This window comes from Poecilia latipinna, unplaced genomic scaffold, assembly GCF_001443285.1.
Source record: "Poecilia latipinna isolate Pla-1442-1.1 unplaced genomic scaffold, P_latipinna-1.0 Scaffold26, whole genome shotgun sequence".
NCBI lineage: Eukaryota > Metazoa > Chordata > Actinopteri > Cyprinodontiformes > Poeciliidae > Poecilia > Poecilia latipinna.
In genome coordinates this window covers 359,908-374,066 of record NW_015112642.1, presented here as the reverse complement: position 1 = coordinate 374,066, position 14,159 = coordinate 359,908, and the positions used below count along the sequence as shown (strand labels likewise).

The 14,159-nt window shown below is 38.8% G+C and overlaps 1 protein-coding gene across 2 annotated transcripts in view; it reads right to left on the bottom strand.

Moving 5' to 3' along the window:
• Positions 1-304: 304 nt before the first annotated feature.
• Positions 305-14,159, bottom strand: part of gpr158a (G protein-coupled receptor 158a) — a 91,220-nt gene continuing 77,365 nt past the window's right edge. The window contains exons 6-12 of one of the 2 annotated variants that reach the window (XM_015038297.1): positions 13,664-13,773; positions 11,916-12,154; positions 9,949-10,087; positions 6,539-6,644; positions 5,335-5,481; positions 5,151-5,234; positions 305-4,721 (exon numbers count right to left, since the gene is read on the bottom strand). In XM_015038297.1, the coding sequence (XP_014893783.1) occupies positions 2,877-4,721; positions 5,151-5,234; positions 5,335-5,481; positions 6,539-6,644; positions 9,949-10,087; positions 11,916-12,154; positions 13,664-13,773 (2,670 nt within the window). In that variant the 3' untranslated portion in view covers positions 305-2,876. The remainder of the gene's footprint in view (positions 4,722-5,150; positions 5,235-5,334; positions 5,482-6,538; positions 6,645-9,948; positions 10,088-11,915; positions 12,155-13,663; positions 13,774-14,159) is intronic. The other variant, XM_015038304.1, reaches the window with a different exon arrangement.

Here is a 14,159-nt window from a genome sequence, read left to right as displayed (position 1 = left end):
ATTTACTATTATTATTTTCATGTCACACAAATCAGAGGTGGTAACATTTTCTAAAATAGTAACTTTTCTCTAAAAAAAAACTTTTCTAAAAGCACAATAAACAGGAGCAGTTAAAGCTCCCAGCAGATAATACACAAAAAAAGAGAATGGAGCTCCAACTTAAAACAAATTAGCTTATTTGTTACATGTAATCAAATTAAGTTGGTCGAACTGAATTTATTTAAGTTTGTTTAACATGACAACTTAATTACTTGTAACAAATTAACTCAATTTTTTCAAGCTGGATCACCCATTCTTGTTTTTCAGTGTATGTTAAACACTATACAGATCAGTTGAAGCAACAGAATTGATATGAAAAATAAGCCAAGCTGTTGGAGGGTGAAATTCGGTAAATTAAAATTAAAAAGCACCCACAATCATTCAAACTGTGATACAAACTTTCACAGAGACGTGGCTGCTAGCTTCTACAAACTGTTATGGTTTGTTTCCTAAAAACTTCTTGGTCCTTTGGGTTCAAATTAAAGATTTTTATTTTTTAAAGAGAGCTTTTTTTATTTATTTATTTTACCCAGGTTATTGATGAAAAGTGATTTCTTTTTGATTATCTAATAAAATCATATGAGCAAAACTCTCAATAAATCCCAAGATGCAACCAAGTAAATGCGTTATTTTATGTGTAAATCCATTCAAATGGCTTCCCTACTCTTTATTTAGGTTTTTATTGAGGCAGTGGCTGAAAAATTGAAAGGGGTTTTAGTGCGTTGATCTCCAGGTTACTGCTCCACCTCTTTATGGTGGATTTATGAAGTTTCACCCACAAACACACATTTGGTGCAACACAAAAATCCATGCTGGCATCACAAACATCGGACCAACTTGTCCTCCCATTTCACATTTTGTCCCAAAATGCTGCTTTTTTTTTTTTTTTTTTTTTACCCGTAAACAAGCAATTTACTCAATCCATCGTTGGTTAAGCATTTTGATGAAGATAAATAGTCATAAATATGACCGAACCTCATGAATAATTCATTAAACTGCATCTACAAACACGTTGGGTGCAACATAAAGAGCCATGCTGGATTCCCAAACAAAACCGGGTCAGACTGACTTCAGTTCGCGTCTTCGCCAGATCATACTCTCAGTATTTACTGATTATCACTAGTATTTTGGTTGTGATCCAATTTGGGACAGTGGATTCTAGATAGTAAATAAGACAGGGTGCATTCACACCAGGCCTGTTTAGTACTCTTTAATTAAACTCTGGTTTGTTTGTCTAAACATTTGGTCCATTTGGGGAAGTGACAACGTGTAACCGAACTCTGGTCCAGTTTGAATGGATATGTGAATGCCAAGCGGACCAGAGACCGCTCCCAAACCAGGAAGAGGTCTACAACACAGGGTATTCTGGTTAAATAGAACCAAACAAACGTGAGAGTCTAAACTAGCAGGAGAAATGGTTCGTAGTCTTTAACTAAAGACGAAAGAGAAATCCTACATCCACTAAAATCTGAAGCTACTCTATTTTTGTGTACATTTTGTGAACCTTTCTCAGAAGTTTTCATGTTGTTTACTTAAGTGGTTCTTGTTGCAGCGCCCCCACAGGTGAGGAGGGGAACAGGTTTTTCAAAGGGTTTAGATCAGTTGCTGAAAATGTAACAAATGTTCCAGTTTGGTCCCCAAATGAGTCGCGTCTACGGACTATCTGGTGTGAAAACACCCTTATTACAATAAACCTAAGTGACTTCTGGTTGATAAAATAGTAAATTACATCAAATTGTGGGAGGTCAAAGTGTAAAATCTCCCCAGTTGGTACAAAATGTCCCTTAGCAGACGGCACCAAAAGTCAGGGACAAAACGACCAAAACCAATAATCTAGGAGATGGTGACGGGGCGTATTGACCCGTGTAAATGAACTCCTTCTGTATTCTCCATTTTAGCTTTTAAGGGATATAAAAACAGGACCAAAAAATATCTGTTTCTTGGGGAACATCGCTAGCTAAAACATTAGCACTGATCAGTCGACAAACAAGTAGAGTCCAGCTACTCGGCACCTGGCTGTGCATGCTGTTAATATAGATCACCGTCACAAAATCCAGACAAAATCACTGTTTTCCCTCTAGACTGATACAAGACGATGCTAATAGTTAGGCACGTATAGTACAACTCCACAGACCTGGAAGCATTTTAATCTGTAGAGAACTACAATTAAATAGATCTAAAAATATATATATGCTGTGTGAATGATTGCCAGTGATATAATATGGAAATTAAGAGAATAAAATGTACATAAAGGACAGAATCTGTTCTGAATTTATGACATTTGCTAAGGTGCTATTGAGTTACTTTCCTTCTGTTTTTGGATCAAATCCTCATTAAATACAAGTTAAAGACCAATATCACACTTCACAGACTCTTCCTGTTTTATACTTCAACCCAAATCTCATCTATGTGACAACAAAGACCAAAACTCTGAGCTGGAACCAACACATAGTAATAATAATATCACTTTGTTGTCACATCCGGGTGAAAAAACATCACACAGCAAACAGAAAGTAAAGACTGCAGAGATGGAGAAAGCTGATGTCTGACATTGCTCATAAAGTGTAACGGTTGCATAATTGGTCTACAATTTTATTTCCAGGAATTTCCCTGTAGTAATCTGGAATGCTCTTCTTGACTTTGTTTTGTCGTTTTGTACATATTCCAAACATGTAAAACGGGAACAAAACCTCAGAAAGGAAGGCAACTTGTGGGTTAACTTTGCTTCCAAGTTACCATACAAATAGTAAAAGGTAATATATATAATTCTTTGCAATTGAAAAAAGAAAAATTATACATCGATAACTATAATTTCAGAGGTCCATTCAGGTTGAGTGTCATGCCTTCTTGCTTGATTTGCTCTCGTCAAAGTCCCAGGGGCAAACCTCGGCCTTTTTAGCAGAACTAGCAGCCACAGCTTTTAAATTTGGATTGCTCTGCTTTTCTACTGGGGCATTTTTATCAGAGCCCGTCTTACTCGACACGTCCTCAAAATCCCACGGACAAACTTCAGCCTGCTTTGGTTTGGCTGCTCCAATATTAGCGCTTTTCCTTTTCTCCTCCTGCGGCCCCTCCTGCGGACTCTCTACGTCCCAAGGACAGACCTCGGACAATTTCTGCTGGCTCAAACGTTTATCTGAGGACTTTGTTAAACTTTTCTCATCCTCAGTGTCTTTTGACTTTTCCTTCTCAACCGTCCTGGTGGAAGGGGCACCTTTCCTTATCGTGGGCGATTCTTTAGCTTTGGGTGCTTGTGCCGGACTGGGTGTCCTGTCTGTACTTGGAGAAACCGCAGCACTGTCGTAGTCCCAAGGACAGATTTCGGCTTTTGTTGTTGATAGGGGCAGAGATGTTACCCCTTTGGGAGCATCTGAAATGGGGTTTCTACCTCGTCCGTCCACAGGAGAGGAGCTCTTTTTCTGCTTCATTGTATCTGGAGACCGGGCTAACTCTGTCACCTTCTGCTGCTCTTCGAAGTCCCACGGACAAATGTCTGCTCGCTTTGTTTTGGAGCTTTCTAACGTAGAATGAGGCCTGTTTGACCTTGACTGACTGGACACTTGTTGCCTTGGTCCTTCTGAGAGACAGGCTTGTGTCTCGCCTCCCTCTTCCCATGGACAGACCTCGGCTCGTACAGAAGTTGTCCTCTGACTCTCCTTTGAGTGTTTTCCACCCGATGGAGACTGATCAGAGGCCTTCTGCTTCTGGGATTTACTCCCTTTGGTGCTGCCTCCATGAATCGTCGTCGACTCCGTCGGTGCTATTGAGACGTGCTTCTGGATCTTGTTCTCAGACGGAGTCGGCAGGTCTTCCAACTCCCATGGACACACTTCGGAGACGTCGTACAGGTCCTTTCCCCGGACTGGATCAGAGCAGATTGCAGGCTGGCTCCCGGTCACCGGCTGCTTCATGATCCTGCCTTTGGCTGCGCTTTGTTTGTAGTCAACCGATTGGCTGATGATCATCTTTGGCTGACAGTCGTTCTCTGCCTCTGCATTCGCCTTCGTGTCTTTGCTCTTTGGCTGACTCTTCTTATTGCTGTCCTCTGAGCTCTGGGTCTTCCCAGTCAAGCCCAAAGTCTTCTCCTTGGCGCTGGCGATAACACTCAAAGACTTCTGTAGCATGGACGCTCTGGGGTGAATTGGTTTCTTGTCGGCTGTTAGATTGTGGGCACTCGCCGACTTGCAGACTAACGGAACAGACTCCGTAGATTCACTGGGGGCGTTGATGTTCTCACTGGACTTCTTCTTGACCAGCTTTTTGCCCATCAGCATATCTAGTAGGGACCCTTCATTTGTGGCCGTCTCCATCTTGTCTGCGGTGGCCCTGTTGGCGTCTTCGTTCTGGTCACGGACATGGTCGTAGCTGCTGTGGGACTTCTTGAGAGAGAAAACCTTGTTCTTTAGCGTCTCTTCCTTGGCTGGTTTCACCTGATGACTGGGATCCAGCGGATTCTTTTTCAGCATGCAGATGCTGTTCCGGTTGCTCCCGTAGTCGCCCACCTCCTTGTCTTCCCGGCTGCACTGCCGATGCACAGACTCTGGGATCTCGGTGATGCGTCTCATCAGCGAGCGCCCCAGACCTTTCTTGGAGCTCCGCTTCTTCTGCAGGTGCGGGTTGTTCGCTAGCATCTTCTTTCTTTTGTAAATCTCCAGCTGGGAGTATAACTTCTTCAGCTCCTCCTAAAAATGAATAAAAACAGAAAAGCAAATTGGTAAATCTTCATTGAGAGGTACGAGACGCATTTCGATGACAAAACACACAATCTACTCCACTTAGACCATGCAACTTCATGACAGAGAGCTACAAACATCTGCTAAAAGACGCACTACTCAAAAATCACATGCGTACTGAAAGAAAAGCAAAGACAGGACTGTTCTGGACAGCATCAAATAAGGAAACGACGTGTTTTAGTGTTAGGTCTGAAACAGCCTCTAATCTCGGGTCCTTGATTGGCTCCATCTGTATCTTCATCCGAGACATTAAGTGCTTCCAAGCAACCTGGATGTGATCATAACACCACTTCCTCAAGAAAATACTCCAAAGGCACCCAAAGCTTTTGGTAGAGAGACTTCTTCAGCTCTAACAGACAAACAGATATCTCTGCTCACGTTGGTACGTTTTTCCCAAAGGCTGTCGCAAGACCTTACGCCACAGCCATTAATAGAACTGAGATGGCCCATTTCTTCTGGTGTCTGCAATAAAAAACTGCCATGGCTCAGTATTTGTAGAGGATTCAAACGCAACGCCAGGTTATGCAAATGAGAAGAAGAGGCGGATGTAAACTCTGCGTACCCGAATGTCCTCGGGGTCCAGGCTGTGCTCGCTCCACGCTGAAGTGATGCTGCTGTTGAGGTACGACCCGGAGCGACCCATATCCAGCTCGTCCTCATAGGCCTCAGAGGCGATGTCATCCCTCATGTGGGTTCCAGCAAACAAAAACTGGAGAAAATGTGTTAGAACTGATTAGTAGAGGTTGTTTTATTGGCAATATACATTTAAGTCCTTGTAAACTGTAAATGTGGTGTTTGTGTTCCACTAATGCCTGTTGATGCAAATTCAGCACAAACCAAGAATCATGTTGGAAGCACGTAGCAGCCATCTAGAGGCTGAGTAATACCCAATTATCACTAATTCACTTCATTTGCACATAAAATACCTTAAGAATTTACTTTATTTAAGTTTTGTACAGTGCCTATAAAAAGTTTTCACCTCCACAGACATTTTACTCCTTTTATTGCTTTTACAAATCAATCATGATCAACAAAAAAAATCTTTAAAAAAAACTGCAATATTAAGGAGAAAATGTATTTCTACAAAATAATAAACCATAAAATGTACCATAAAATAACTCATTGCATAAATATTCACTGACTTTCCCATAAATGACCTAATTTAACAAAGGTCCAGCCAATCGGTGCATGGAATGTAGATCACTGAGTGCAGTGAACGTGTCTCCAGTGACTGTCATAAAAAGACAAGCGAGGAAATATTTATGCACTTATTTAAATTGAGATATTTCTTTATTATTTTATAGAAATCAGTTTTGACTGACATTTTTTTAGTTTTTGTTATAAAAAAAAGCCTAATTTTGTTGTTCAATGATTTGTAAATGGAAAAAAAAGGGCAAAAATTTTCATATGCACTGCATGGGCTTCATTCAATTTAATAATTTATAACAATATAATAAATAAATAAAGGTGATTTCTAAAATCATTTTTAAAACAACTTGAATCAGAGGTGAAAGTTCACCTACCAGCTACAACAGAATGGATTAAACCAGAAATGAAATCAGAATGGCCTAGTCCAAGCAAACTGAACTGAGAAGCTGACTGAGGACAGTTTGTAAGCCAGCTGTTTTTTCCCTTCCTGTTCTGAATTTTGCAGCTGTTGGTTTAATAAAATGCGTCACGATTTGAGGTTTACGTCATGATGACGAAGAGCTGCAGGGTTTGAATTCTGGCTGAAGGCACAGAACTTGAAAAGGAGGTTTTCCCACCTTTGGAACGAGCAGCAGACCCAGAGTCACCGTCACCGTCAGGTGGGTGTGGGTGAAGAACAGCAGCAGCATCCAGTCTGGGTGGAGTTCATGAGCCAGAGTGAACCTGGGACGCCAACGGAAACATTTAAGCACAAACAAGCCAAAAAAAACCCACAGGAAAACTTTGACTGACTTTTCTGGAGTATTAGGACCAGGCTTAGAAAAAAAACTCTTACAAGAATAAAGACGTAATAATTTGAGACTAAAGTCATAATATTACCAGAATAAAGTCAAATTATGTGAATAAACACGTATGCGGATAGTCAAAATAGTACAGGAATAATGTTGTAGTATTATAGGAGCGGAATCATAGTAGTATGAGAATAAAGTCAGTGTTACGAGGAAAAACTTGTACAAGAATAAAATTTAAATAATGAGAAAAAAGTCAGAATATTACAAGAATAAACTTGTACAAGAATAAAGTCATTATATCATGATAATGAAGTTACACATTACTAGATGGAAAAAGTTTAAATAATATAATAATAAAGTAATAAAATTGAGAATAAAGTCGTAATATTACCAGAATAAAATAGTAGTAAACACATGACCATCAGATTATTATCGCTAGCAGCAGCAGATTACTGATATAATCTGATGCTGATGTGTAAACAGATTAAGTTTTAATTTATTTATAAAACAAATACCAAGGTATAAGTTCTCAACATTCCTTACTTTACCATGGCTGTATGACTGCTTATTCATGTTGGTGATCTCATGATATTATAACTTTATTTTTGTAATTTTTTTTTTTGTATTTTCCTGTTTCTGCCTGTAAAAAGAGAATAAACCGTCTTGTTTCAACTATCGTTCCATTTGGTTGATCGCTTTGGCAGCTGGAATATTTTCTTCCAAAACTTTCACAATGATTTGCAAAAACAAGAAAAGTGAAGCGACCTGGATCTGGGCATGAGATTCAGTCTGTTTTTGCATCCGACTGCTGAACGCTGGGTGAGATAATTAGACAACAGCGGTGAGAGGAATGATCAGGATTTGAAGGCATGTCCTCTCTGGAGGGCCACAATGCAAGCAAATGTGATATAGCAGCCTCATTAAAGTCGGCAAATAGGTAATTAATGAACAGTTACTGTGGTAATAGCTCGAAGACGCGGATGAAGGCAAAGGTCCAGCATGCGAAATGTCCCGAAAGCTTTGAAGTCTGTCCTCCTTCGTGTTTGGTGATGCGTTTCTGTGGAGATGAGGGTTTAATAGCCCCGGAGTTTTGTCTCTCCTCAGCCCAAGTCGTCAGTTCATTCCCTGCACCGGGGCAAAGAACCGATGAAAACACAAACCCAAAGTCTGAGCACCAGCCGGCCGCTGTGGGGTCAAGTAGCTACTCTAATTTATAAAAGGTGACCTATTACACTTCCTTAAACAGGTTGGGATAGACTTACACATCAAATGTGTCAAACTCAAGGTCCGAGGGCCAAATCTGACCCGCAGTAGCTTTTTATGTGGCCCTCTGGATTTCAAATTACATCATGAAATTCATCCAGTTTTTCACAAATCCACAAAATTCAATTTTTTTTCTAATTTTACTGCAAAACTTTCTCAAAACTGGCCAAAAACTGCTTCCTTGGCCTAACTTCATGTCAATACGGTTAATTAATAAAAAGTCACATTTAACATCATACATTAGTGCAAATATTTCTATGTGCTCACCTTGCACATTAAAATGGCTGCCAACAGATGTGCAATTATACAACCGTATATCTAGAAAGTGGTTTCTGGATGGTAAGTAAACAACAAAACACTTGGCTTTTCCAGCAGCCATTGTACAGCACATAGAGAGGTAAAACCAAAACTTTGACAAGTTTCACTGACTTGTTAAAATTAAACATGAAGGTTAAAGGTTACTCAACTAAAAATAAAAAGTACAGCATAGTAAAAATACTCCTAAAAGTAAATTTTTTTTTCAAAAAGTTACTCAAATAAATGTAACAGAGTAAATATAAATAAACAAAAAGGTTTCAACTGACCAATCATAATGACAAAGTATTTATATGGAGTTCAAAAGCCTCCAAAACTCAACATTTCTTTGAAAACCTATGAATAGCAAAACATTCAAGACGAATAAATGTTTGTTTAGAGCCAAAATATGTCTGCCGATAATTTCACCTTTAATGCCGTCACAGAAAATAAATCACTGTGGCGCTCTTCATTAGTAAGTAATGTGATGGAGCTGATCTTTAAGCTAGGGGCTCAGAATAGCTGCGGTGATGTCAGTTCATTTAAAACATCTTTGTGCAGCGATTTGACGTGCAGAGCAGAGGAACTTCACTGTGAAACAGCAACATGAGGCTTCGCTCTCAGGTCACATGGAACAAAGAGGCCTGTGGAAGTTATGCTTAATGATTTTATGTGACAAACAAAATGGCACGTAAATGTGAAGTGCATTTAAAGTTAGGAGTGGTTATCAGAATTTTCTTTAAAGACCGTTTTATTCTGCAAGCTACTGCCCCTAAATCAACGTTTACACTCAGGCGTGAAAATGGCTGCAATCAGACGCACAATTACACAACCGTACATCTTTGAAAAGCATAAGTGGGGCCTTCTGCACAACCAACAATAAAGCAGCAAGTGGTTTCTGGATGGTAAGCTGATAACAAAACTCTTGTCTTTTCCAGCAGCCATTGTACAGTACGTAAAACGTTAAAACCAGCTGACCAAATGTGCTGGAATTCTGCTCGGGTTGCAAGGTAACGGGGTTGGACTTGGCTGGGGTTGCTAGGTAACAGCGCAGTGCTCGTAGAATGTGACTTATCGGAAGGTTTTTGAAACGGCTCATTTTCCAGACACCAAAAAACATTAATTTACTGCCAAAAAAACAGCTTGGTGGGCTTTTTTAAGTGCTTGGACTGTTTTTAGAAGCACTTGAGACACAAATGGCAAAACAAAATCGAGCAAAATGTGAATTTTGCATGATCCTCTTTTAATATTTCCTGTATTCTTTTTCTTTTCTGACCAATCAGTGCAACTCGGCTGAATTTTACCCAATCTTCTTAACCTTTTTCTAATTAACTTCCTATTTCAAGATGAGGGAAGTGTGACAGCAATGGCAACATTTGTCTTTTTCTACTTTTTTTTTGAAAAGAAAAAATAAATAAATAAATAAATTTAGAAATTCACTTATACTGTGTCTACAGTTCATGTAATTCTTCACAAAACTTGAAAATGTTGTTTGCACTTCAGACATAAAAAATATTAGAATCCTGTCTTTTTTACAAAAAGAATTTTTGTAATGCCATGCAACAACTTTTTAAAAAAGATGCTGGAAAATCTGTAATCTTAGTTAAAAAAAATCCCATTGCAACATCCTGGATGAACCGGAGCACCTGGGTCACATTTGGGAGCAGAACGGGGATTACCTGATGACGTGGAAAATGGCTGACAGCACCAGCTCGTTGTGAACGGCGATGGCCATGTACCGAGGCTCGTGGAAAGCCGACGGCACCGTCCTCACGGCGTAACAAAGGTACACGGCCCACAGCAGGAAGAGGAACTCCGCTGTTCAACAAAAAATCATGCAGACCAACAATCCTCATAAAAAACTCTCCAAGTTCAACACATTTCCTCCTCAGACACAGAAAAACCTTCTGCTCAACAAATATGTTGGCTGCAGCTGTGGTTTCTGTCCGTTTTTTTGTGTCTGACCTTTTCTTATAATATCTTTTATCACAGAAAAATTAGAAAATTGTAAAAGATTGAAAAAAAATTAAAATGTCATTTATCTTATATTTACTTCTGTGTGTCTGATTTTTTTTCTTTTTAAAATTTTTTTTTAATCACAGAAAAGTGAAAAATTAAAGAAAAAGCTAAAAAAAAATTTAAAATATAATTTATATTTTTATTTGCTTCTCTCTGTCTTTCTGGCTACATTTGGGTTCAACTAAAAATCAAACCTGACAGATTTATGATTTTATTTCCTAAATCAGACAGCCTGAATGTTACTGACTGCACTTGAAGAGAAGTTAAAACACAGTAATTAAAAAACAAAAAACTAAAATAAAGACTTTGAGTGATTAATTTTCTTCACAGTATCTGTTTCACTGAGTACGTTTAAATTAAATATTTATAATGTTTCTGATTGGTCAGCAATATTTAGTGTATTTATTTTGTTTCTAATGGAAGAATATTAGTGCTGAAAGTGCAGTTTTTGCTGCATTCGCAGACCTGCTCAGTCAGGCCCAATTTGCTGTAGGCTCCCTTAAATTTATAGTATTGTTTTGGAACTGTGAGGAAAATTAACCACACAGGACTGCAGCTGAATCAGACCTCTGACTGCGAGCCAGAGCAGGTGTATTTCTTAAAATCTGAAAGATTTATTGCTTCCTGGTGAGTCTGAATTACGAGCCGCGTTCAGGCAGAGACAGAGCTGACTTGCATATCCTATTTTTACCGCCTAATGAACAGAATGAGACTGCGAGCTCAGTGTACAGTAGCACAGCAGGGTGTCTCTGCTTGTGGCCCATCTGTTTGTTAGAAGCTTCTTCTCTCTCTTAAAGACTTGGCTGGCAGACAGGACACAACAGATGAGCATATTTGATTTCTCATCTGCCTCCGCTACTTTCCTCTCAGACAGAGCAGCGAATAAAAGTTGCATCGTTGTGGAGAAGAAAAAGATCTTTCTGGATTTAATGGATTAATATTATTACAAGATGTGCAGCCTGGCTCTATGTTGAAGCTGCAGGATGTAACTTTTATAAAAAATATATATTTTTAACATATTTGTTAAAACTATGTACACTGAGACAGATTATCTAAAAAAATTTAGCTCCTCTGCCTTCTTCTATTGCTATCTACAAACAACCAATAAGAGCGAGGAGGCGGGTCTTAGCGCTGTCAATCATGGCCCCGTTGCTCTCTGCAGTGCTGTAGCTAGCATAGCCTCTCATAAATGCTAATGCGAATTAGCATGACCACCAATTATGGCGGATAAACAGTTTGTCTTGTAACAGTGAGTTGTTTCTCTGCTGTTAGCACATTTAGCATCGTGTTCACGAGGGAGATTGACAGCGCTAAAACCCTCCTCCTGTTTCTGATTGGTTGTTTTTGGTCGGAAGCGGTGCATTTGTGCATAGTAGCTCAGGGAGGAAGTGGAAGAGATCAATGTTTTCTGTCTCATTTCTCTGCATGTTTTAACATATTTTTTATAAAAGTTACAAATTGCAGCTTTAATGATGTGAAACTTTTAAAAACTAAATTAAAAGAAATCTGTAATGGGATAATATCTTTGTAAATATTTATATTTTTCATCACTGTGGAATGTAATCTGGCCATCAGGTAACATTTTTTGATCCTCATCTTGAATTAGATATTTTGTGTGCGGACTTACCGACGGCCATCATGTAGTCCCAGCGATCCAGGAGGCACATGCCGAACTGACTCCCGTCGGGCGTGTGGCCCACGTCGATGAGCGCCAACTTCCTGTCTGGGTTCTGACAGACGGCAGACGTCCACGCCACCAGGAACCAGCAGACGATGAGCAGGATGATGGCCAGCAGGCGCATGACTCGCCAGCTGGTCATGTAGGGGATCCGCTGGGCTGTGCGGGACAAGAAGACCTTCAACACCCTGCGGAGAAAAAGGCCACCTGTGTTAGGACGGATCTGTGGCCTATACAAAACATGTTCACTACATGTTCTATACAAAATCGTTTTTAGATAAGGAGATCTTTGTCTGGCCAGTTCCTTTCATAACGAGCTGTTTTAGGGCCTCTGTCACTTTAAATCCAAATAAGCTGCTGCTGGCCACGACCTCAGGTTGACCTTTACACTCACACCTAAAAATGGCTGCAAACACATGCACAACTGTACGTCTTTGAAAAGCAGAAGTGGAGCCTCCTGCACAACCAACAAGAACATTTTTTACTTTCAAACTCAAAAACTTCTGAAGTTTTTTTTTCTGATTAAAAGATTTCTGAATTTTTTTCTTGCACATTTCTGATGTTTCAAATTTAGAAAATTCAGTTTTTTTTCTCTAGAAAATTCCTGAGAACTTTCAACTTTTAAAACTGAAAAATTAGTTGTTGTTTTTTAAAACTTCTGAGTTTAATCTCAAAATTTCTGCATGCATTTTTATCAAAATTTCAAACTTTTTTTTCTTGAAAATTTCTGAGATCAGTTTTTTTAAGCAAATTTTCAACTTTTGAAACATAGAAATTTCCTTGTTTTTTCTTGAAAATGTCTGAGATTAATCACAACATTTCTGATTCTTTTCCAGCAAATCGGATTTTCAAACTCAGAAATTAACTTGTTTTTCCTTGAAAATTTCCAAGATTAATCTAAAAATTTCTTTGCGTCCGGAAAATTTTAAATTGTTCAAACTCAGACTCAGAAATTGTCTTGTTCTTTCCAGAAAACTTCAGAGAATAATCACAAAATTTCTGATTTTTGTCTAGCAAATTTTCTACTTTTGAAACTCAGGAATTATCTTGTTTTTTCTACAGAATTTCAGAGATTAATCAAAAAATTTCTAGACCTTTTTTCTTATGACTGATAGCCTTAATATGTCATCGTATTATCAATTCGATTTTTTACTTTAAATTTTTTTCTCCTCATCTTCCCTCTGTGGCCACCATAGCGCCCCCTGGTGGTGTTTTGAACCCACCGGTGTGGGAGACATTAAAACAACCTGCTATTCTTAGGCTCTGCTCTTCAAAGCAACATCGATATAATTTCCACTAATGAGCCCCATCAAAAATTGATCTGCGCTACATTAATGTCCACTTACAGCCGTCTCTTAGCCCCATGTTCTTAATCTCCAGCTCTACTTCTGAAAGATTCATATTTCAAATAAAAAAAATAAGCTCCTCCTGCAGCTAATCACTAATATCGCCGCTTGATGCCAGCAGTCATTTCTCTTCTTCTTGCCGTCACATTTGTCTCTGTAGTATTTAGAGGTTAGCAAAGGCCACGGCTTCCTTAATTACTTTATCTTGGCAAGGAATGCAAAATAAAGTCCAGTGATGAAGTAGCTGAGGAACACACAACCTCTTGACTCTTTCTTTTAGCGAAAATTAAAATGTGAGATTTTGTGTAATTGCTGTGGATAAAGTCGATGGGAGTGAATAATGGAGAGCACCTGTAGAGTTTCAGAGTGAGCGTCCCGTAGACGGTGGCGAAGCCCAGCAGTCGGACCCAACGCAGCAGGATGCAGCGGAAAACGCTCGGGTGGAAGTAGATAATCCCGACCTGGAAGCAGACAAAACCAGCCAGGGTTTGAAAGACACGTCGGCGTACTGGGACCACTGTGGATCCAACAAATAATAATAATAAAAAAAAGTTAATTTCTGTTAAAAAAAAATCTTACATTTTGAGATTAATCTCAGAAATGTTCTAATTAGGACATTTCTGAGTGTGAAAAGTAAAAGATTTGCTAGAAAAACTCAAATTTTGATTTTAATCTAAAATTTTCTACAGAAACACAAGAAAATTTCTGACTGTAAAAAGTCAGAAATTTGCCAGAAAAAAAAATATAAATTTGAATTTTTTTTTTTTACAAAAAGCAAAAAAAAAAAAAAAAAAAAAAAAATCCAATGTTGAAAACAAAAAAATTTTCTACAAAACAAAACAAAACT